Source organism: Eublepharis macularius, chromosome 2 (genome assembly GCF_028583425.1).
Source record: "Eublepharis macularius isolate TG4126 chromosome 2, MPM_Emac_v1.0, whole genome shotgun sequence".
Classification (NCBI taxonomy): Eukaryota; Metazoa; Chordata; class Lepidosauria; order Squamata; family Eublepharidae; genus Eublepharis; species Eublepharis macularius.
In genome coordinates this window covers 101,701,918-101,727,778 of record NC_072791.1, presented here as the reverse complement: position 1 = coordinate 101,727,778, position 25,861 = coordinate 101,701,918, and the positions used below count along the sequence as shown (strand labels likewise).

At 40.8% G+C, this 25,861-nt stretch overlaps 1 protein-coding gene across 5 annotated transcripts in view; it reads right to left on the bottom strand.

The window, feature by feature from the left end:
- The window catches only part of ANO5 (anoctamin 5), a 106,453-nt gene that overhangs the window by 47,895 nt on the left and 32,697 nt on the right, over positions 1-25,861 (bottom strand). For 3 of the 5 annotated variants that reach the window (XM_054972666.1, XM_054972670.1, XM_054972667.1), the window contains exons 3-5: positions 20,832-20,879; positions 15,940-15,984; positions 12,547-12,660 (exon numbers count right to left, since the gene is read on the bottom strand). In XM_054972666.1, coding sequence (XP_054828641.1) covers positions 12,547-12,660; positions 15,940-15,984; positions 20,832-20,879 — 207 coding nt within the window. The remainder of the gene's footprint in view (positions 1-12,546; positions 12,661-15,939; positions 15,985-20,831; positions 20,880-25,861) is intronic. The other 2 variants (XM_054972668.1, XM_054972669.1) reach the window with 2 other exon arrangements.

Genomic DNA, 25,861 nt, shown 5'->3' with positions numbered 1-25,861 from the left:
TCATCGGTCTGTGGAACTATGGCTGTCTCGGCCAGTAAGGCGCTATCAGAATTGCCCTGGACTCTTTTGACTGAAGTCTGCTGATTACTCTGGCCAACAGAGGGATGGGCGGAAAGGCATATAGGAAGAGACATGACCAGGACAACTGGAACATGTTCCCCAGGGACCCTACACCCAGGCCCCCTCTGGAACAAAAGAGTTCCACATTTTGATTGTCTCTGGTGGCAAACAGATCTATATTGGGGAAACAGCCTCTTTGCAAAGGTGTGCGAAAGTAGTTCCCTCTTGCTTTATTATATAAAACATCGCAGTGGAATTGTCCATGAGAATTAATGCAGACGCCCCTTACCACATCTGAGAAGGACATTAAGGCATTTCGCACAGCTCTTAGTTCAAGAAGGTTGATATGTGCCTCCACTGTCCTCCCATAGCCCATGGGCGTACAACTTCCCACAGTGCACCTCCCCAGCCTAGGTTCGAGGCATCTGTGGTAATGGACAGGTCTGAATGTGCGAGTCTAAAGGTGACCCCTGTGGTCAAGTTGGACTCCGTCTGTCACCATACCAAGGACCTAACCACAGTCCTGGGGACATTAAACTTCCTCATCTGCAAGTCCCTCTCATGTCTAAAAACTAACAGGAACCATAACTGCAGCTCCCTCATGTTCAGTCAAGCATAAGGGACCACCGATGTAACAGAGGCCAACAGCCCTAGTAGTGTCTGGATCCTCCTAGCTGACTGGAAAGGACAGCGGATGAACAGCCCCACTAATCTCTTAATCTTGTTTATTCTGTCTACAGGTAGAAAAGCCCTGTTCTCGCTACCATCAAGTATGGAACCTATGAATTGCATTCTTCTAGCAGGAACCAGCTTGGACTTCTTCTGGTTTGCCTTCCTTTACCTCAAGGAAGACCTTGATAAACAGTAGTTTACCAGCAAGCCCAAATCCAGACAGGTATGTAACACTAGTTGAACTTGCCCATTCACGTCCTCCTCCAAGTGGCCAGTTGTCAGCCAGTCATCGAGGTAGGGGTAGATACAACAACCTTTGGTACATAAGTAGGCTATCATCACCACTACGTACTTTGTAAGAACTCTTGGTGCTGTGGATAATCCAAATGGCAGCACTAGGGGTGTGCAAGCCAAAAATTTTCGGCTATAGCCGAAAGTAGAAAGCCGAAAGAAGATTCTCTATCGTTAAAGCCGAAAGCCGAAACAAGAATCTCTTTCGGCTTTCGACTTTCGGGATTCTTTCGGCATTATTTCGGCATTCTTTCGGCTTTTTTCTATGGGAAAATGCCTCCGTCTTCCAGGACGCCTGGAGGAGGCATTTTCCCACCGAATAAGCCCAAAATTGGTGGGGACCTTCCTCTAACCCTTCTCTAACAACCACCCAAGTTTCAGACAGATTGGACTTTGGGGGGGCATGTTATGGCCCCCCAAAGCAGGTCCCCCATCCTCCCATAAGAAAGCGAAGGAGCAGCATATTGTTAGCATGCTGCTGCTCATCTTTCTTCATTATTTCCTATGGGGGAAAAATGAAGAGGCAGGCTTCCTTTGCCAGGGGTGGCATTTTGCATGCAAAATGCCCCCTTACCCTCAGAGGCCCTTCTCCCACCCCTCCTCCCACCCCCCACCAAGGCTCAGCCTGCTCCCACTTGGGGGGGCCATTTCATGGCCTCCCCAAGTAGGTGCTCTAATCTCTACCACTGACAGCTGGGGGAGGCTTGTGTTGCCAGGGGTGGCATTTTGCATGCAAAATGCCCCCCAACCCTCTGGGGCCCTTCTCCCACCCCTCCTCCCACCCCCCACCAAGGCTCAGACTGCTCCCACTTGGGGGGGCCATTTCATGGCCTCCCCAAGTAGGTCCTCTCAGCCCCTAAAGTCCACCCCTTACAGCCCCACACAAACCCAATTCCCCCCCAGCTGCCATACACAGACCCAAATCCCCACATTAGCCCCTCACAGACCCAAATCCACCCCCACCTGCCCCACACCCATAACCCCAGGAACAGGCTGGCAAAGGCCAGCCCTCTCCCTTTGTTCCCTATGCTGGGAACTTCTAAACTCTTTCCCTGGGCAATTCTGCACAGCCCAGGGGTGCCACAATGGTGGGCACACTTCTGAGTGCCAGCTGGTCCCTGTGAAAGAGCACCTGAACCACAGACACCCTCCCTCAAATTCCCCCACCACCTACAGAGATGGCTGGCCAGCCTCCCCATTGTTCCCTATGATGGGAACCAACTGCACAACAAAGAATAAAACAAGAACAACACAAAATAAAGTTTTTAAAAAATTATTTTCTCCCTTCCAAAGTACAAGTAGGCAAAGCATAATGACACATTACACCAGCAGTCCCCCACAGAGAAAAATAACACAACTCACTTAACATCAGAGAATCACAAAGCACGATTCCTGTCAAAAACACTTTATTTCTTGAACAGCTTTAGGTTACACAGCAGGGGGGAACACCAAAGGGCATGGCAGCAGTATCTTACACAAAAATAACACAACTCACTTCACATTAAAGAATCACCCCAAAAAATTGCTGTCAAAAGCACTTTATTTCTGTAACTGCTTTAGGTTACACAGTAGGAAGGCACCACAGAGCAGGAAAGCAGTGTACTACACAAAAATAACACAACTCACTTCACATCAGAGAATCACACAAACACAATTGCTGTCAAAAACGGTGAAGTGGGTTGTATTATTTTTTGTAGTACATTGCTATCATGCCCTGTTGTGCCCTCCTACTGTGTAACCTAAAGCTGTTCAAGAAATAAAGTGTTTTTGACAGGAATTGTGTTTTTGTGATTCTCTGATGTTAAGTGAGTTGTGTTATTTTTGTGTAAGATAGTGCTGCCATGCCCTTTGGTGTTCCCCCCTGCTGTGTAACCTAAAGCTGTTCAAGAAATAAAGTGTTTTTGACAGGAATCGTGTTTTGTGGTTCTCTGATGTTAAGTGAGTTGTGTTATTTTTCTGTGTGGGGGACTGCTGGTGTAATGTGTCATAATGCTTTGCCTACTTGTACTTTGGAAGGGAGAAAAAAAAAATTAAAACTTTATTTTGTGTTGTTCTTGTTTTATTCTTTGTTGTGCAGTTGGTTCCCATCATAGGGAACAATGGGGCTGGCTGGCCAGCCATCTCTGTAGGTGGCGGGGGAATTTGAGGGAGGGTGTCTGTGGTTCAGGTGCTCTTTCACAGGGACCAGCTGGCACTCAGAAGTGTGCCCACCATTGTGGTACCCCTGGGCTGTGCAGAATTGCCCAGGGAAAGAGAGTTTAGAAGTTCCCAGCATAGGGAACAAAGGGAGAGGGCTGGCCTTTGCCAGCCTGTTCCTGGGGTTATGGGTGTGGGGCAGGTGGGGGTGGATTTGGGTCTGTGAGGGGCTAATGTGGGGATTTGGGTCTGTGTGTGGCAGCTGGGGGGGGAATTGGGTTTGTGTGGGGCTGTAAGGGGTGGACTTTAGGGGCTGAGAGGACCTACTTGGGGAGGCCATGAAATGCCCCCCCCCAAGTGGGAGCAGTCTGAGCCTTGGTGGGGGGTGGGAGGAAGGGTGGGAGAAGGGCCCCAGAGGGCTGGGGGGCATTTTGCATGCAAAATGCCACCCCTGGCAACACAAGCCTCCCCCAGCTGTCAGTGGTAGAGATTAGAGCACCTACTTGGGGAGGCCATGAAATGCCCCCCCCAAGTGGGAGCAGGCTGAGCCTTGGTGGGGGGTGGGAGGAGGGGTGGGAGAAGGGCCTCTGAGGGTAAGGGGGCATTTTGCATGCAAAATGCCACCCCTGGCAAAGGAAGCCTGCCTCTTCATTTTTTCCCCATAGGAAATAATGAAGAAAGATGAGCAGCAGCATGCTAACAATATGCTGCTCCTTCGCTTTCTTATGGGAGGATGGGGGGACCTGCTTTGGGGGGCCATAACATGGCCCCCCAAAGTCCAATCTGTCTGAAACTTGGGTGGTTGTTAGAGAAGGGTTAGAGGAAGGTCCCCACCAATTTTGGGCTTATTCGGTGGGAAAATGCCTCCCCCAGACGTCCGGGAAGACGGAGGCATTTTCCCATTGAAAAGCCGAAAGAAAGCCGAAAGAATCCCGAAACGTTTCGGCTTTTTTCTTTCGGCTACCCGAAACGTTTCGGCATTCCCCGAAACGTTTCGGCATTCCCCGAAAGAAGCCGAAACACTTTTGTTTCGGCATTCTTTCGGCATTCTGAATGCCGAAACGCACATCCCTAGGCAGCACCCTGTACTGATAGATTTTACCGTCAAAAGTGCATCTCAGAAACTTCATGTGAGACTCGTGTATAGAGATATGAAAGTATGCATCCTTGAGATCGAGGACCACAAACCAACAACCCAGGGTGATGAGAGTCATCACTGTTTGTAGAGTGGTCATCCTAAACTTACGGGTGGGAATGAACTTGTTTAAGTACTGCAAATCCAGGATTAGCCTGCTACCACCATCTTTTTTGTCAACTAAAAAGATCCTGGAGTAAAAACCCCATTGAAGGTCCCCATCCCATAATTGTTGAACTGCACCCTTATCTAACAAGGTCTGTAACTCTTCCCTTAAGAGAGGACATGATAAAGACTCCAACAGGTTAGGAAGAGCCAAACTCGGGTAGGATTCAAACTCTATTTTATAACCAGAATGAATAACCGACAAAACCCAAACATCAGATGTAACACACTGCCAAGTAGAAAAATAACTATGCAGCTGATCCCCAAACAAAGGGGTTGGGTCCCAGCCTAGTCAATATTGTTTGGACCCATGTGGTTGCTCCTTGCCCTGATGAGACTAGGAGCCATGTCTCTGTCTTGAGTTTGTCTCCAATTGGGGAAGACACCTTGGCCGCTCTGAGGTGGGTGCTGGGTAGGATATGAGTAGGTCTTTTATGGCTGGTATCTATAGGATCTGTTCTTGAAATGAGATTGTCGATACTGGCTGCGGCCCCCCGATTGGTTGGTAGGAAGGATCCCATAGCAGCGTGCTGTAAGGCGGCCTTTGAGCTTCTGGGACAAGTATTTGTTGGTCTTGTCTGAAAAGAGAGTCTTCCCTTCAAACGGGAGATCCTCCACCTTGCTCCTGGTCTCCATCAGGAGGGTCATGGCCCGCAACCAAGCATGTCGCCGAAGGACGACTGCTGAAGCCATGGTTCTGGCCGAAGTGTCTGCTGCATTTCTGCTCGCATTGATTTGGTGCCAAGCTAGGCAGGCCGCTTCCTCCTGCAACACCTTCACCAAGGGTCGTTGCTCTTCAGACAGCTTGTCAAAGAAGACCATGATCTTATTCCAGAGGGTTAGCTGGTAGGCCCCCATCATAGTGGCATAGTTAGCAATTTTAATGTTCAAAGCCGCAGAGGAATAGATCTTATGGCTCAGGGCGTCGAGTTTCTTCCCTTCTTTATCTGCAGGAGTAGTGAAGGGACCCTGATGCTGCTTTGACTGCAACTCCTTGGTCACTGGAGACAAAAGTGGCAGATGAGTTGTCAGGTACGGGCAAGAATCATCCTTGGTCTTGTACAGACCTTCCGCCTTCTTGGTGGTAGCAGTGAGCAATGCCAGCTTCTGATAGAGGGCTGTGAACATTTCAGCAAACCCCTTGATGACTGGGAAAGCCACACTGGTTGTGGAGCCAGAATATATATGCTGAAGGATTTTATCCTTTGATTTAGGCTCAGCTGAGGAGATGTTGACTTCTAGCATCTTGGCCATTCTGAGCAACTGCTCCATGTAAGAATGGAAGTTGTCCATTGGAGATACGTCTCCCGAGTCACCCACTGCTTCCTCCAGGGAGACAGAAGGTGGGGACGCACTGCGTCATTCCCTGTACAGGTCCGGTTCTGTCTTCAAACTCAACAGGTGGTATGCCCATCCTGGAGCTCATGAAAGAGTGGCATCTTCTCACTGGGACTGGTGATGGGTCTCTGAAGAAGACATCGGCATGGAATGGACTCCTCAAGTCCACCACGAGTGGGGGGTTGGAGAGGTACCACTCCTCTATCTCACAGTATCTGCCATGTGTAGGAGAATGCCTCTGATGTTGTTTACGTGGTAGCTCCTTCTTCCACAGAGGAACGGGAGGACCTTGACCTGGACCGGGACCTAGATGAGAATGCTGACTGGGGGAGTATGTGGTCGCTCTACAATCACCACATCCACCTCCCTCAGCATACGAACCAATGACTTAGATGGCCCCTCCTTAGAACAGTGTTTCGTCTTCTTCATACACTTTGGGGGGGGTTCTTCCCCTGAGGGGCTCCCTCAGCCGGATCCAACCGGGTCTGACAGGGAACTGAGGAGGTGGCTGAATCTCTTGGCTTGGACCAATGGGCCCCTGTTGGATCCAATCGAGTAGGTGACTTCGGATCCGATACAGTGGTACAGGTCGGGTTCGGTTCCGTGAGTGTTATCTTGGGGGAAGCAGACTGCACTTGGCTACGTGGGGTCTTCGAGCCCAATGGCATTGATCTCGGAGCCGATGGTGATCTCGGAGCCTAGGATGATCTAGTTTCTGATGCCGCAGCCTTCCCCGCTGAAGCTGGGCCTTTAGGCAATGGCACAGGTACTTCTATGGCCTTGGACCAGAGTGCCACTTTGAGTCTGCTCAATCTTTCAGCCCTGGCCTTTGGTGTAAACTTTTGACAATGTTTACATGTCTGCGATTGGTGACTTTCTCCGAGGCACATCAGGTAGAGAGAGTGGCCATTTGTCCTAGTCATTTTTGCATTGCACTTTTCACAACGCTTGAAAAGTGCCTTTTCAGACATCTTCCAACAACACAAGCAAGAAAAAACATGGAGAGATCAAGGCTACCTATTCACAATGATGAGCTAGATCCTCCTGGCTCAGCAGCGAAAGAGGAACTGAGGGAACTGAGGGAACTGCTCTGGGAGGCAGGGGTGCCCCCTAGTAGCTACTGATCTAAGAAATCTCTGATCTTGGCAGGCCTGTGCACGTGCCATGTGGGACTGCACAGGAAGACCGATGATGAAGAGGTACTTAGTAGTCCATTTTAATAAAATATCTCACATAGATACTCCTAAGAGGGACATCCACTAAAAAATGGTATTTTTAAAAATTTATGTATCAGTAAGGCCATAAATATTGGTATTCCCAATATTCTGGTTCTCCCATACTGGTTTTGTATTCAGATTCAGGTGGGGTGGGGGGTTCTAAAATTAACTGGGTTCATAATGCCCTATGGAGAAATATTTCTGGAGGGCTGCAGGGGTGTTTTTCATGCAAATTACACCAAAATTGCCACAGAGTGATGGTTGCCTGTCCTCTAAAGACCTCCCCAAAGTATATTGGGTCATGGGATCCAATTGTACGGGTGCCTAAACAAGGTACCCACAGTTACTTTCCATTGTTTCCTATGGGGAAAACATCCCATGCTTTCTCCAGGGTACAGAAGCCTTAGCCAAACATACAAGAACAACCACTGAACCAATCATGCCTAATGCAAAAAGAATCAACAGAGACTAACAGAACCAATGATAAACCAAAGAATCTCAGAACCAACCTGGCAGCAGGCAGCAGAAGCAAGGTACACGGCAGCCAAAAGCAAACACTCCAAAACATATTGCCCTGAAGCTGCAGCCAGAAGTTCAGCTTGTGGGCTATGACAAAATAGCATGACTGGAGTGGACACGCAGTTGAGTTCCCCCCTAACATGTGATGACCTCACTCCCCCCCTTTTGCCCAGGAAATATCCCAAAGCCCCAAAGCAAGAAAATCAATGTGCTGCAACCTTAAAATTCTGGCCCCAGTTATTTCTGAATACTTTTGGGATTAATCAGGATAGGAATATCCATATATCTGAGAATATCAGATATCAATCCAGATTCTTGAACATACCTGGAAACAACTAATAAGGTATTTTTGGGTACATATTTTTAAACCATATATACCCAAGCACACATCCCTAATTTCAAAAACTCTTTCTAAAGAAAAAAGCAGGATCTTCTCTTCCTATTGTTTTTCTGTGGCTATTTCACATGGCTTTGAAGACTTTGAAAATTCATGCTGGGCTTGGTACAAATTGGGACAACACAACAGCATTGTCATGAAATTTCCCTTGGCACTTATAATGTAAGGAATGATTCCTTAACTTCTGTGCCCATCAGGAAGGAAGGTTTATGCCAGTTTAAATAGGATGAGGAAATGAATTAAAAAATGGCAGCTCCTAGAGGGAAAAGGTGCTGAAGCACTGACCCCAATATGGCAACAACTTCAACCTTGCAATATAAAAGTTCTGCGTTGAAAGCTTTAGCCAGGGATATGCAAGCACTGTTTGGAACACAGGACTTATTTACAAAACTAGAAGAGCACAGGGTGGAAATCTGTCTTCCAAGTATTACATATCATGATGTAGCATTATTTTAAGTTAAAATTCTGAAGAAAGAAACCCTGTCCAGAAAAGAAAATGTTTTATGCAATTTACCTCCCCATCTTTTTGTGTTGCACTATAAAGGATGATAAACAAGGGCATACTGGTACATCAGACAAAGCATTTAAAATCCCTCAGCCACTTCTAGGCTTGAAAAAAGAAGAAATTATTAGAATACTTTTGTGATAAGGACACATAAATTACTTACAGTTCAATCATTAAACTATTCTGCCATCCCAGAACACAAACTGCACTACAAGCAGATCTTGTGATAAAGGCCACGTGCAAAATAAAATTAAAAAATCTTCAAATGTCTTTTCTTACATGCTTTGAAGCAGCAGGAAACTGGGCAGCTAAATATGAAAATTTGCCAAGTAATTTAGAGAGATTATTCATCAAAGTTCAGCAGGTGCCTTACAACTTGCAGCACCAGAAATGAATCTTGGAACTCATGTACTGTTCAACATATTAGTATTCAACTGATGCATATACTTATTATTCACCTAAATCTTCATAAGTGTTTTCCACAAGGAACAATATTATCAGCATACAATGGTAATTGGCACTTAGAGCTACTGAGGACATCTGCACATAAGCAAAAATGTCTCTGGGCCATGCCATGAGTTCAGTGTGCATTAGCACTTTAGTCATGGCTAAGGGGTTTCTTGTTCAGTTGCATGTGTAACATTGTTTTGAAATGTGTGTAGAAATAATTGCTCACTCCATGAGGGCTGATTAATACTTTACACAGCAAGCACATTTTCCACATGTATACCACTTTTTGTTATTTATTTATCTATATGCCTTTGACCAAAGTCCTCAAGGTGAATTATTGACCAATTGATTGATTTATGTCATTTATACCCTTTCTCCCCAATGGGAACCCAAAGTGGCTTTCTTCCATTTTATCCTCTCAACAACCCTGCAAAGTAGGTTAAGTTGAGAGTGTTGATGCATAAATTGTGTCAATGAGTTTCCATGAGCTCTGGAAGAGCTGTGACTAAACCAAGGTCACCCAGCTGGTTTCAAGTGGAGGAGTGGGAAATCAAAACACATTTTACCCCTTTTTACCCCTTTAGGGGGTGAATTTCTTAAAATTCCTTCTTAGTGGGTGTTTACATCATTAAAGGAATGTTCTCCTCAAATTTCACGTTTTACTTATATATACAGATAAGGGTGTGCAATTTAGTTTGGGAATATCAAATATATATCTGAAAAATAACTATTCAGAATTACTTTGGTATCTCCAACAAATTTGGATATATTCAGATAAACTGGTATTTATGTTACCGAATTATCTGGATATATTTGGGTACATCTGGGAATCTTGTTTTAAAGGTTGCAGCAGCTTGTTTCCCCTCCCACTCCGGCAGGCTTCCCAGGCAACAGGAAGAAGTGGAAGGGAGGCAGCATTACTGAGTGTGTTGCTTGCTTGCCATATGCCATTGCCAGGCCTGACTGCTGCCTTGGTATTACTGGCTTGCTAGGTTGAATGTTGGGATTCTCTAGTTTGACATTAGTTATGGTGGGATTCTCTGGTTTGATGTTGGGTCTGTTGGACTTTGTTAGTTCTGTTTGCATTGGGAGGCCTTTGGTCATTGGTTCCTGTTGTATGTTGGTTAAGTCACCCTGTGTCCTGGAGAAAGCCTTGGATTTTTTTCCCTCATAGGAAAAAATGGAAAGTGGCTGGGGGCAGTTTGTTCACGGGTGTGCAGAGTTGGACTCTTTGATACAATTCATTTAAAACGTGTGTGGTCTTTATCGGGCAGGCAGGACTCAGTTTCCTGCAATTTTTCTGATGTTTGCTTGAAAAATGGGCCCTCCAGCCCCCAGAAAAAATTCCCTATATGGAATAATGGGGAAGATTTCACCATAGGGAATAATGGAGCTGAATATATTTAGAATTCCAAATACTACAGCAGTATTTTTGGACCCAAGTATCAGGAATACTGAATATTTGTTCCTGATACTTCAGTCCAAATAATACCATTATTTTGATGCACACCCCTATTCTCATTTATTGGGTCCTTAGGTCTAATATTTGTAATGATACAGAATGAGCTGTGAAGCATGATGCCAGTGTGACCTAAAGTTTAACAACACTTTTTTACGGCATAAGCAGATAAAGTTCCAAAGGTTCTCCTCTATATGAATAGATAAGATAGTTTCTATGGCATTTTAATGACTGTAGATAAGGAAATTCAAATCACTCAGTCTAGTTCTCAAACTGTTGTGCTACCACAAGCTTCAGTGAACTGAAAGTTGTCATTTGGGACAGCCAGTTTGGTGTAGTGATTAAGAGCAACAGGATTCTAATCTGAAGAGCTGGGTTTGATTCCTCACTCCTCCACTTGAAGCCAGTTGGGTGACTTTGGATCAGTCACAGCTTCTTGAACCTCTCTCAGCCCCACCCATTACACAGGGTGATTGTCATGAGGATAATAATAACACACTTTATAAACCACTCTGAGAGGGTGTTAAGTTGTCCAAAATGTTGCTGCTGCTGCTGTTGTGATTTCTAATGAAAATGTATGCTAAATATTGCTATTGGTGGCCAGTGAGTTATACAGAAGAGGTTACTAAATCCCTTGAAACATCCCAAAGCTCACTTTTCCCCTTTCCCAACTCAGGATTTTGCTTTTAAGAAAATACATGTTCAATGATTAAAGCAACTCACACTGGGGATTTCCAGACCTTCATTATTCCTGAATGTGTTAACCCAAATAAAGTGACCAAATCTCCTCTTGCAGTACAGTGAGTGCACACACCTCTCTTGCAGTAAGCTTCATGGGAGATGGATGGGATGCCATTTCAAGAAAAAGGCCACAGCAGTAGCCAGCAGTTCCCATCTCAGCTAACAAGGCCTCACTGGACATTTAGGAGTCAAAAGAAGAGAAATAGGGAATCTAGGGTGGACCACTATATATGAAAGGGAAGAATAGAGAAAAGAAATTGAAGCATGAAGCAGTTAGACAACAGCATGAGGGGAAATGGGGGAGAGAAATGAGGCAGTATGAAGAAGTTGTTTCTCAACATAGGAAAGTAAGAATTATGTTAGATCACAGTTCAGCCCTAGTTCATCATCATGTTTTCATTTGCAGCCTATGAGAAGGGCACAACCAAAGAATGATGTCAGAAACTGTAGAATAGTGAGATGCTGATAACTCCGTTAGATTGCAGATTGACTGTGAAGTAAAGCAGGAATACATTGTGCATGTGGGAAACCCTCTAAACTACACACTCCTGCCTAATTCCAGTCTCCAGAGTTGAACGTCTTCAGTGGAATTAAATCTTAATGTTTACTTGAATAACCTAGAATACAGCTTTCAGAAATCACTTGGTCAACAGGCCTCAAGCAATGCCACTCTAAATACAACAACAAATACTTTTAAAATAACCTAACATTTACCACACTTACAGTGAAATCCTAAACAGAGTAGATGGGCTTAGACTGGAGTAACTCTGTTTAGGATTTCACTGTTAAAGTCCTTTAAATTTAATTATGTAGACAAAATATTTGACAACAGCCAGTGTAACTCCTGAGTCCATGCCTTCCACAAGCTCTCAGAGATCAAGAGCCTGCAATCCGAGATGGTAAATTAATCCTTACAGTAGCTTCATCTTAACTCTGGTGTATTCACACTGTCTGTTGTTGTTTTATGGTCTATATTTAAAAGGCAACAGAAACAATGATTAGTGCAGTCTCCAAGTACACAAAATTCCGTTAAGGCCTGTAGTCAAAATTAACACTGGGAAAAAGAACCTGCCTCCTGCTACCTTGTTTATAAGTTAAAAAATTATTGCTCCAGGACAAATTGCAAACCTAGACACCTCTTTACTTTAAAAGTTACTTTAAAAGTAGTCACATTGTGACTACTCAGGACATGTATTTTGTCACCAAGAGCTAACATTAGTTGTATAAAACAAAACTATTATCATTTTCAGTAAAAGGTGTAACATTTTGAGTGACATCTCTTCATCCAGAAGTACATCATGCTTTCGTACATGGTAAGAACTTACTTTGAGCTTTCTAGACAGACTTTTTTGTGACACAAAGGGACTACTATCTAGATGTTACCTAAATTGCCTCTTTAAAAGCTATCAGTGCGTGTGTGTGCGCGCGCACACACACACACACACACACACACGAACTTACCACTTTCTTTTCTCCTTCTTTATTTGGATCATCCACATAAGACAGTACGAAGTCTATTTGCCGGACACCATCTCTGAAGAAAATAGAATCCTTGCTTTGATGTCGCTTGTCAATCTGTACAGAATATAATACATAACATAAGTAGCTGCTTATACTCATGACAGGAAGCCAAACTTCATTTGTTTCAAGCATTCAGTCCTCTAGTTTCCTAGGTGTTCTATGATGATAAGGAAGCTTAAACATCCTGTCCTTTTATTGTACAAAATGTATAAATTATAGGTAGAAATTCTAATAATCCATGGAAATGTTTTTGTTTTTGTAATACATTTTTGTACAGTTGCTGTTATTGTGCATGCCTACCAAGAACTGCCTGGTTAGTCTCTTTCCCTCTCTGTCTCACAGGCACACACTGCAGACCCCCAGTCTTTCCTTCACTCTCTCATGTAATTACAAATACAGCACTGATGTGTTCAACTCATTTTTACACATACTTTTGTTGAACAAAATAAATGAACCAATGTTACGTATGTCTGACACATACACATATACCATACATCACAAACAAGACATGTTAGTAGAACAATGACAAAAGACTGTTGTTTTAAAAAGTCTTTTTGTTTTTGCCTAAATGTCTACTTTTGGAAGCCACTGCAAACATTGCTGAAGCAATAGTTTTTCCCCAGTGTAATTTTGTTCTGTAAAAAAATAACATTCTGTATTAAAAATGACACAGCTGATACATGTAAAAGCAGGAAGCACAGCAGCAGCTCTGAAAGTAAACACAATATATTTCCTCTTTCATGGGAAGGATTAGAAAAGCAACAAATGTGCAGCAGTGAATCCAGATGGCTGCAGATTATGTAGAAGCATAATTTTGCACTTGGGTTCCTAATTTTTTTTCTGACTTGGAAACAGTGCCTTTCAGTTACTTTTTTATTTTACTTATTTAAAAGGAGACTATTAACAATTATCATCTCCCAGTTTCTTTGTAATGGACTCAGTCTTTCTGAGTTTGTTCAGAGTAAGCTCAGGGATTTCCCAAGGGTTTGTAAAAAAAAAATCAGAATGATGAAGTTTGGAACAGCTATCTGCCATCACTCTCCAAACTTAAAGCACAAAGAGAGAGGAGGAGTATCTAACAGGGAGAAGTGTTCTTACCAGACTTCCAAGCTGCAACAGAGGCTCCCAAGCATACAGAAAAGTGTTAATTGCCACAGGGAAGCCTGAAAGTTGTACTTTTTTTATTTAATTAAAAACAGATCCACGAAGAATTAAAAACTACTGATGCCAACACCATCCCTTCTCCCACTGCAAGGGTAAGTCTGGGAGAAGTGCCATGTTAAGACTATTGCAGGCTAATACAAGACTATTACAAGCTCCTTTTGGAGTTGATAATGAGTAGAGTTCAAACTTCTTATAGAAGTTTCTGTTCATTGTCAGCCCATTCTGTTCATAATTAACTCCACAAGGGAAGAGGCTCCAGAGTTTGCATTCTGCTCCTCCAAACTGGATTTACCAATTGATTTTGGTGGGTTCAAAACACTTTTGCAGAAGGTGGATGATGATACCTGTTTTAGGACAGATTTTTGATGTGGTAGGATCATGTTGTGCTTTATATGTTCTTATATTGTTGTACTGGTTTCTTTGTTTTAATTTTTCTGTATCCAGCTTGAGTTCTTATTTCCTGATTGGAAAAACTCATAAATGCCTCAAATGTCACTAACTAATGTGAATGTTTTTTTTCCCTCCCCATGATGACAGATTCATTCCATGTTCCTGTTCTGTATTCCAGAATATTCTGGTTACATACAGGAGTCTATCCCATTTTTATACTGGCCTTCAAAAATAATGCATCACCCTAAATAAAAGAATCAGAGAGCAGTTTGGTGAGATTGTGGTTTGGTAAGATTGTATAATCCAAGATTTTATGTCAGCCATATCAGCTTAGGAGGGCGGTATTGTAGGGAAGGGGTCTCAGATGCTTCACTAATCAGTAAAGGACCATAGACTTCACTACTAAGTTGCCTTACATATTATCTGTTGCTTTTAAATTTGTACTCCTATATACTACATGTGCTTCATGTTGTCTAAAGTCAGTCCTAGAACTGGTTATGTTCTGTTTCAGCAATTCTCCAGCTCTGTATTGGATCCTTGCTAATGCTGCGTCTTTGTAAACTGTATTTATTTACCCTATGGCATTGTCTATGGAAATGTCCTTGACACTGTATGGAAATGTCTTTGATATTGATTGTACTAATCTCACACTATGTAATCTGCCTTGAGTTTCAGTGAGAAAGGCTGACTATAAATGACATAAATAAATAAATCAATAAAGCATTAAATCTCAAAGCCTGTTGTTTCTTAGGATTACACTGAATTGGGAGACAACAACCAAGTGCAAATATCCCTTCTTGTAATGGGTGTGTATGTGCAGCAGCAGCTCCCTCCTCCTCCATGGACTTTCCTGAATAGGCTGACAATGTGCATCTACCCATTTGGACCTTACTATATTCCCTGTTCACAGGGAAAAAAGGGCTATAATAGATTATGCAATCATGATCTATGCACATAACCTACTATGTATATACATGAATGCTGGATGAACTGCATCAAAACAGAATAAATTCACAGAAGCATGACACCAATACTCTGCAGGCCCATGTGCAACATGGAATCCACATAATTTTCTGCAGCTTGACTCTAGATTGCATTTTAAGAATCACAGTGCGATCCTAAATGGAGTTACATCCTTTTAAGCTTATAGACTTCAATGAATTTAGAAAGATTTAACCCTGCTTAAGATTCTAATGTTAGTTTTTTTTTAAAAAATGGCTACAAGATTTCCTCCCAATAATAATTTTTTAGGTTATCATCTTATATCACATCAGTCTTAATGCATGAAATTCTTTTTAGATTGGGGTGGGGGTGGGGGCTGTTTAAAAGGCAGAATAAAAAAAAATAAAGTTCATCACTTTTTTCTATTTAAATATTGTCTTTGTTCATATCATGAAACCTTCCATATCAGTATAGGGCCAGTTTGGTGTAGCGGTAAGAGTAGGGGTTTGATTCCCCACTCCTCCACTTGAAGCCAGCTGGGTGACCTTGGGTCAGTCACAGCTCTTCCAGAGCTCTCTCAGCCCCACCCACCTCGCAGGGTGATTGTTGAGGGGTTAATAATAACATTCTTTGTAAATCACTCTAAGTGGATTTTAAGTTGTGCTGAAGGGTGGTATATAAATTGAATGTTGTTGTTGTTATAATAATTATTATAGGAGTTTACAAAGTATGTTTACTGAAGAGGCTGTCCCCAAATAACTAGAGACATCACACAGTGAAGGTTGTTATCACTGCAGCCATCCAAGCCATTAGCAACATAATTTGTCAATGGTTTACCCTGAGACGTCGTTTCAGGAACAGATTGAATCTCCTTCCAGTATTCTGGAACAACCAATAGGGAGTTAGCATGTGAGCACACCATCCCAAAAAACTAAGCCTGCAATTAATTGAAGCTAGGCTATGGAAAACATTTTTTCTGGAAATTTTAAATCTGCCAGTATAAACAGCATTTATTCAGATGACAACTGTGCTGACATGAGTTAGCACATTAAACATTTGAAATCTCCATGAGATATGTTCTGACAGTCTCAAGAAACTCATTCACATGGAAATAAATATGATCCAAGAAACATTTTTGGTGCTGCTTTCCATGTTTTCAACTGTGACTACCAAACAAAACAGGAAGCATAGATGTGCCCCCTCTCTCACAGAGCTAAAAACAACTGTAAACCCCCATGTTTCCTGAAAGTTCACTAGACTATGATTAAAATCAGGAGTTCTATTTACTTATGCATGAAAATTAAAATCTAAGCCATTTTTCTCTTAAAAACTAAGTAGGTTTGAGTACAAATTTTTAGCACTTTACTCCCTAGTTGATTCTTTAAATCCAAAACAAACAGAAGGCTAGCCACCAATGACATGGTAGAGGAAAATAAATCCTACCTAGGGTTTCATCTGCTAAAGTATGTTTACTGAAGAGACTGTCAGTAAACAAAACTAACTTCATTTCCAATGCATGTATTAAGATGGAAATAGTTTCAACGTAAATGAAATGTTGTAAGCAAATCTTGCCTCAGTAACATTTTCTGTATATCTTAGAAAATCATCCAAGAAAAAGGAAAAAAGATGTTGCCTATCAATCTGCATCTATGTGTGTCCCTTTTGCCGGGAGTATAAGAATGTATGGTGATTATAGAAAGCAGTAATATCATGGGAACTATTTCCTAAGCCTTCATATTCGTGATATATGGATATATTCATCTGCAATATGAGAAGCAAAGCATTTTGTGTTACCAATTCAGACTTTTTTTTACTTAACCATATAAAATATTTAACATTTAAATTGTAACTTTACTGAAAGCAAACTAGCTATATCTTAAAGCTATTCAGGGTATAATATCTAGACAAGTTTCTGTATTAGAGGACATAATAAAGGACTACTTCATTAATTAAAGGAGTTAGTGTAAAGCCTTAAAGTTGTGATTAGGTTATGAATGTTCCACCAAAACAAAAAAGCAAGTTTTTAGATTTTATGGCTGTGAACACAAGCCAGAAGATATGTGGGCAACACCTGATGAAATTGCTGCAGTTGAGGGTAGATGAGTGGAAGGGTAGGATTTCCAGTGGTCAGGAAGTGACACTTCAGTTCCTTGAACAAATCTCTGTTCTTCCTCTTTATAGCCAGCAGAAAATGTAATAAATTAAGTAAAATAGGTGAATATACCACAGTCTCTTAAATCTCTACAATGGCTGCAGTTTAAATGTCAGGATAAGCTAAGATTAAACTAAAATCAATCACTAACACAGCTTGCTGCACTCCTCTTTTCTTCTAACTTCCTTCCTCACACAGAACCTGATTCAAAGTTTTACGCCTTGATCAAATTCTAATTTGCTGAGTAAATTGGTGAGTGGTTACTCCCCACAAATTGAGATTCTAAGCTAAGATTTAGGTTCCTGCTTATGGAGAGTAAACAAATTCAAACCTTCCTGTCATCTGCATTCCAACATTATCTGAGTTGGAACTCAGGGCCAAGCTACAAGTGATGAATGACACTTGAATGGCAAGTGAACAGACTCACGTGTATTCCTCCCTGTTCACTTGTGCTCCACTTGCACTCCACTCCATCACGTAGTGACAAATTACACTTGAATGGCAAGTAGTGATCGAGTGGAGTGCAAGTGGAGTGTTCACTTGCCATTCAAGTGTCATTCGTCACTTGAAGCTTGGCCCTCAATCAAATCGGGAAGTTTCGAAGGAGGAGTAAGGGGGAGTTTATAAAAGCACAGCAATAAACTGTGCCCCTGCCCACTCTGTATTTATTTACTGCTTGTCAAGAAGTATGAATGCAGCCAGTGCACAATTTCATCTCTTTGGCACAACATTTGGGTTATCTTGATGCATATTCTGATTTCCGACTCCACCATGGACAGAAGACATGCAATCGTAGCTAAAAATAACTAGTTGCTCAAGAAATTAATCCAGCAGAGTGAAATATTTCTTCAACTGCTGATTTTAGTAGGAGATATAAATAGTACTTAGCATGGTTTGGATCATGCAAGTTACTATAAGTGATGTTCCTGAGATATTTTTAGTTAATTCCATTGAGAACATATTTATTAAAATATATAAAGAAGATGTTAGTTGCTAGGTTCCATATCTATGTCACAGTTTAGAACTAGTCTCATCCAATAATTCTCAAAGTGTGTGCTATGGCATAATAGTGAATGCCTTCAAAAATTAAGTCACACCCATCACACAGTAACATTTGCAGAATTGATTCCACCTCTCTGTGCATATACATGGACAAAAATATCCCCTAGCGAGGATAAATCATGATTCCCTTATGCAGCCTCTATAGCTGACAAGCAGGTGAACTCACAGAAGTGTTATTAATTATTCAGAAAACACAGTTCCACTGTGAATCCTGGATGCTCTGTGGGTAGGGCCTTAGGAAGCAACATCAATGGTTCTACCCTAAAAATGTAAAGAGGATGCCAGTTGTTCTCATCACCAACTGAGAGAGATAAATATTTGGATATAAGAATGAAGCGTGTCTCTGATTTTAATTTAGAACAAACTGTGCCTCAGGTATCAATACTCTAGTAAATAATGATAACACATGACTAGTACATGAAACACAGAGCAGTGTTGTGTAGGTCATGATAGTATATGTTGCCAAGTTTCAATACATTCCATAAGGAAAAGTAAATGGGTTATAATCAGCAAATTTGTTTCCAAGAGGCCCCTGCAATATAGAGGGCCTATTAAATCAAAGATATTTCAGTAGTAAAATCTTGTGAACATGTCAGTGAACTCTAAATGATCAAAGGAGCAGGTTCGTGCTTATAACATCTCAAGTTACTCCAAATGAGTTTTGTCACAATAGGTTGCTTGAACGTAAAACCCTTTCCCATACTGTTTTTTTTTTAAAAAAAGAAGAAACGATATAATTTTAAACTACAGTATGGTGCCATATAAAATGCAATACAAACTAAAAGCATGCATATCACAGTTTCACATATATTCATGCTGGTAGTACAAAAATTTCACCATAATCCTGTCAAGTAGAGATGGGCATGAACCAAAATACAAACCAACGTTCATCAAGAACCAGGCTGGTTCATGGTTCACGAACCAGCGGTTCGTCAGAGCCCATTTCTGACGAACTGCCACAAACTTTAGGGTGGTTCATTTGGTTCGTTTTTTCGTTCGTCACTGCAGACAGCCTGGTGCCAATCAATCATTTCCCTAGGCAACGGGGGTTGGGCTTTCTGCAGACCTTCTGCTGACCTGGAAGTGACCTTCTGCTGGCCTGGAAGTGGTGATTTTCTGGCCCGGAAGTGACATTTTCATGAACCAAATGGACCAGTTCGTGAACCGGGGCAGGTTTGTGAAAGTTCGTGGTTCATGAAACATGATGAACCACGAACTGCATAGTTCTTTTTTTCTGGTTCGTGCCCATCTCTACTGTCAAGTTTTGAAAGAGTAAAAATGTGAAAGTGAATACAGTTATAATAGTTTCTATTTAAAAATATATTTTGTAACTGTTTATGAAAACAGTGAACCAGAAGACTTAAAATGGGGAAAATGTTATTAGTAACACCAATGCCCAATGCAAGCAAGAATGCCAAGTAAGGTATCAGTGGTCATTTGCTATCATTTCATTTCTAAGGACTTTTAGATAGGAGACTGGGAAGAAAGAGTACTTCAGAACTTTTGAATGAGTCAAGAGCAATCATACAATAATCAAAAGAGTAGAATGTAGGCAGGTACAACTGTTATCCTGCTTTTACTAACTGAGAATGAAGTAAGAAATATTATTTTTGCTTTTCCTTGTCTACCATTTCAGAGAGGCTTGTTCCAACTCAGTGGAAGTGGACTACTAATACTTTATTTATTTAGAAATAGCATGTGACTCAGACTGAACTAGATGATTACAGCAATAGGAGATAAGCCAAAAGTTCTGTTAACAACAGCAGAAAAGGACCAAACACAGAATATGAAATATTTCCACAGCAACCAAAACACACATCAAGGAAAATAAAACTTTCCAGCTTTCAACTGCTTTACTTATATCCTGCATTATCTTTCTTTGGTGCAACTGTCCATTTAATGGTTCTATGGGAAGGTACCTAATTTAACACATAAGGGATTGAATGGTTTGGAAAAGCAGAGGTCCTTTTTCAAGCATCTCTTACTGAAAAGTCAATCCCTTATTTAAAACATATGCAGGGAGATCTTAATATCGTGGCTTGAAAGATGTGCTCCCGCCATTTTAACATCCAATCTGTTTAAGGCTTTTGGAGAACCTGAAAACTTGTACACTGTTCTGTGTAATTTTCGGTTGGTCCCAATGAAAGGCATTATTTATTTATTTATTTTTATTTACATTTTTTATAACCTACATTTCTCATTGTGACTCAAGGGGGATTATATGGTGTGAGTTCATACAGTCAGTTACAAAGACATTGCAATTAAAAATGTAATAGGATACACAAATGCAACTTTGCAAAGAAGTGTCTTTTAATTTTTGGATTTTGCACTGGACCTCTTTCCGAATAGTCCATAGTTTTGGAATCTACATATGATGACTCAAGGAACCTTATGAAAACTGGAAAATTATTTTTTCCTCACGCTCTCTTTCACTTTTTGCTGCCTTTTGGCTCATAGGAAGAGGAAACATGGTTCATGCAGGGATGCATAGCTGCTACCACTGCTTGCTGCTTACCCCTTGAAGGTCAGAGATGAGTAATGTAGTCTCAGTGGTGCTTAGGCCCTGCCAGTGGCATCATGGGAAAGATATAATGCTGTTAGTGTTGAGGAAAAAGCAGCAGGATGGTGTTTTATTTAAATAAAAAATCAGCAGCAGTCATGAGGCATTGTGTTCACTTGGTTTTAAAAGCTTTCAAAAGTAGTATCAACATTAATTCTCAAGGAAAAAATAGATTAACAAAACCACTTATCATACTTACTTCCTTGAATAAGACGTAAAACTTAGGTAATGGTAATATAAGGTTTACATGGTAGATAGTATCTGTACATATGAAAATACTTAGAAATAGCAATTTTAAAAAGATAACTTCCAACAGTGTTTCAGTTTTCTGTTTTGGAAATAGCAAAAAACTTCATCAAGACATATTTTTAATCTGATAAAAGTTTCAGGACATCTTTAAAATGGTGAGATGTCTTACCCTCTTCATTAAGCTGGAATATTATTTGTGCTTGGATGGCGAGGAAGGAAGAGGATGATTCTGGACAACTGCACCCAGTACTGGCTTTCAGCCAAGTGGCTATCAGGCAGCCTCATGCCCACTGGCCAGCTGCATTGCTGGGGCAGAGTGGGGGCAGCAGACCTTAGAGCTACAGGTTTCAATTTTGTCTGCAGGTCATATTTAAAGGGAATGGGCTGCAGGTGTGCTGGGCATTTGGAACTCACTGCCAGAAAACCCCACCCTCCTGTTCCATGTTTTTGAATGTTTATTTCATCCAAATCTCTGGCTGATTCCGCACACGTTGGATAATACACTTTCAATGCACTTTAGCAATAGTTCGGACATGGATTTTTTGTTTCACACATGAAAAATTCAGTTCCAAATAATCTCTAAAGAGGATTGGAAGTGCATTATCCAACATGTGCGGAATCAGCCTCTGATTAGCTAATATTGTGGGGGTTTTACCTATGAATGTTTGATTGAACTGGTAAAAAGAGCATAAACATCACAGCAGGCTTCTAGCATTTAGACATTGGCTAGGGTACACAGCTCAGGTTGTGCAGGGTACATAACCATAAAGAGTGGCTCCCTTAAGGGACTCTAGGGGTCATGGTACAGAATAGCCAACCTTGGGGCTTATGACCATGTCCACCCCCCCTGCTGAGTAGGAAGCTGGTGATGGATTGGAACAGTGGCTTCTACCACTTCTAGCCCTAACACTAGCCTTCTTTCCTTAGTTACCCCATCATGAGAATTGGGAAGGGTTGCTGAAAGTAGGGCTGTCAGCTGCATGCATTGTCCTCAGCCTATACTGCTCCAAGATCTGAAAACCTGTAATCAATGAAGCTGTGGCCTGCTTCTCCCCACCACACTGTGTCTATGTCATCCTTCTCTCCCCACATCTATGGGCTAGCCCCCTTCCAGGCACAAAAGGCAGCTTTCCCCAAATTTTTATAATACGATATTTTGTTCAGATAAACAGATATTTTAATGCAATTTCTATGATTTGGCAGTTTTCTCAATATAGTCATTTTACCATGTAAATCAGAAATCCAGTGTGCACATCATGAAGACACTGAATATAGTATGAACAGTAATGTATTAGCAAAGAGGAACTCTAAATGAATTGTATCAGAAGCTATGGTAATGCAATGCCACAATGCTTAACAATACTGACATCCAAGACTGCATAAAAATGCCACATGAAGTTATGAACATAAATATTTAGGATTTCAGGATAATTTTGAATATGGTTAACATGACTAAATTTACATATGTGATTAAATTTACTTTAGAAAATGCATTTGAGTATATCTTTAATATCAATGTATCACTGTATCAATGATAATGTATTAGGAAAGTATGATAGTGATCTTGAGCCTCAAATTAATTACTTCTTGCAGTTTTAGCATGCAACATAAACACTGAAAGAAATCATAAATATTTGTATCTGCCAACAAGCTTCACTAAAGGGAAGATGTACAATAAATTCAATTCATTAAGAGAAGAATTTGCTGTAACTAGCAAAATGGATAAGGTATAATATGAAAGGACAGCAGCTAGGCAAAACTAATTCTGGGCAGAGTTTTTTTTTTTTGAAAAATTTTTATTGGGTTAGAATCCATTATTTCCACATTTACATTCAATTTTCCCCAATTTTTTCATCTCTAACCCCCTCCCTTTCCCCCCTTTTTGTTGACTTCCAACAGCTTTCCAACCCTTTGTCCCCTTTCCCTTACTTTTATTAGCTTCCTCTATCTAAAACAAATATATATTCTCCATTATTCTAAGCAGTACATCCTTAACTATTTTTAACATTATATGCCCAAACTGTAAGCCTTTGTTTCCATCTTAAATAAACAATTTATCCCAATTTTTCAATTTCAGGTATTTCTATATATCATAAACCATATAGATCATACATTCGTTTATATCAAACAATTTGACTTATTCTCTATATATATTACTCATTCTATCTTTTTATAATAGTTCTATATATCTCTCCTCACGTAGTCAATCAATTTGACCCATCTATATCTTCAGACATTCAGTTTGGTACAAAACTTGTCAGAAAAAAAAGAAAATATTGTTAGTTAATCGCTCCTTATATTTAGTCCTTATAATTAATTATTTTCTCTATGTTCTGTTTGTTAACCTATATATATCTATATATATGTCAATCTATTAATCTGACTGCTTATTAATTCACATTTATCTCTTCTCCCCCCGGTAAAGTCTCCCCCCTCTACTTCAATACTTCAGTAGTTCTCAAACTGCCACAGTTTTCCTCCTACCTCCCATTTCTTCTCCAGGTATTGTTTCAGCTTCTCCCAGTCTGTGTTAAACTGCCCTGAGTCCAGATCTCTCAATTTTCTTGTCATCTTGTCCATTTCAGCCATATACAGCAATTTGTAAGTCCAATCTTCAATAGTTGGCACTTCTTGTACTTTCCATTTTTGCGCATACAAAAGTCTAGCTGCTGCTGTCATATAAAATATCAACGTCCTGTGTTGGGCTGGAATTCCCTCCATTCGCAAGTTCAGTAGCAGGAGTTCTGGGTTCTTATTAATTTGAAATTGTAAAATTTCACTCATTTCTCTTATTATTTCCCCCCAGTACTGCCTGGCTACCTCACACGACCACCACATATGATAGAGGGAGCCCTCATGCTTCTTACATTTCCAGCATTTATTAGAAGTATTCAAATTCCCTAGCGCAATCTTCTTTGGTGTCATGTACCAACGATAGATCATTTTATAAATGTTCTCTTTCATATTAATAAATGTCGTTGTCTTCATTGTAGTTTTCCACAAGTATTCCCATGCCTCCATTGTTATTTCTTTATTAAAGTTTATAGCCCATTTCACCATTTGTGTTTTAACTATCTCATCCTCGGTATACCACTTCAACAGTACTTGGTATACCTTGGATATTCTTTTCTTATCTTCTTTAAGAAGGGTCTGCTCTAGTTCCGAATTCTCTATTCGTATACCTCCCTTTACAGAGTCCGAATTATATAAGTCTCTGATCTGTCTATACTGGAACCAATCGTAGTTAGGTGATAGTTCCTCTTGTGTCTTTATTCTAAGTTTGGATGCTTCAGTTTTAGTTATTTCTTTATACGTTAAACATTGTTGTTCATTATCAACAGCTCTCGGGTCTATCACCTCATATGGAACCACCCACAAAGGGGTTCCTTCTTGTAGATAAATTCTGTACTTCTTCCAGATTATGTATAGACTTCTCCGAACAAAGTGATGCAGGAACATCGAGTTGACCTTTACTTTGTCATGCCATAAATATGCGTGCCATCCAAATATTTTTTTATATCCCTCTAGGGCTAATAGTTTCTTGTTCTTTAATGTCATCCATTCTTTCAACCAAACTAGGCAGATTGCATCATGATAAAGTCTCAGATTGGGCAGTTGCATTCCGCCTCTTTCCTTTGCATCTTGTAAAACTTTCACTTTCACTCGAGGCTTCTTGCCTGCCCAAACAAAATCTGATATTTTCCTCTGCCATTTTTCAAATTGTTTGGAGTCTCTGATGATTGGTATTGTCTGTAGCAAAAACATTACTCTTGGTAACACATTCATCTTAACTGCTGCAATCCTGCCCAACCATGACAAATTCAATCTATTCCATTTAATCAAGTCTCTCTCTATCTGAGTCCATAGTTTTTCATAATTGTTTTTGAATAGATCTATGTTCTTTGCAGTTAATTCGACTCCCAAATATTTCACTTTACTTGTTACTTCACAATCCGTTGTTTCCATTAACAATTGTTGTTTCTGCTTAGTCATATTTTTGCATAATATCTTTGACTTCTTTTTGTTAATGAAGAAACCTGCCAAGTCTCCAAACTCCTTGATCTTATCTATCACTCTTGGCATGTTCTCCAATGGGTCCTCTACAATTAACATTATGTCATCCGCAAATGCTCTGACCTTGTATGAATAGTCCTTTATTTTTATTCCACGAATTTCATCATCTTGACGTATTTGTATCATCAGAATCTCCAATACTAAAATGAACAACAATGGAGATAACGGGCAACCTTGTCTTGTTCCTTTACTTATCGTCAATTTCTTGGTCAATTCATCATTCACCACAATTGCTGCAGTCTGGTCTCTATAAATTTCCTTAATTGCTCTGATGAATCTTTCTCCCAATTGTAGCTTTTCCATAGTGGCAAACATAAAGTCCCAGTTTAAATTGTCAAACGCTTTTTCAGCGTCAACAAAGAAGAAACCAACCTCTTTGTCACAACGCTTGTCATAATATTCAATAGCATTGATCACTGTCCTTAAGTTGTCTCTTATTTGTCTGTCTGGCAAAAAGCCTGCTTGTTCCTCCTCTATGACTTCCGAGAGCCACCCCTTCAATCTCTCCGCCAATATCTTCGCAAAAATTTTATAGTCATTGTTGAGTAGCGATATAGGTCTATAATTTTTCACATTAGTCAGGTCTTGGCCCTCTTTTGGGATCAATGATATATTCGCTTCACTCCAAGTTTCTGGAATCCTTTGATCCCTTAAAACCCCAT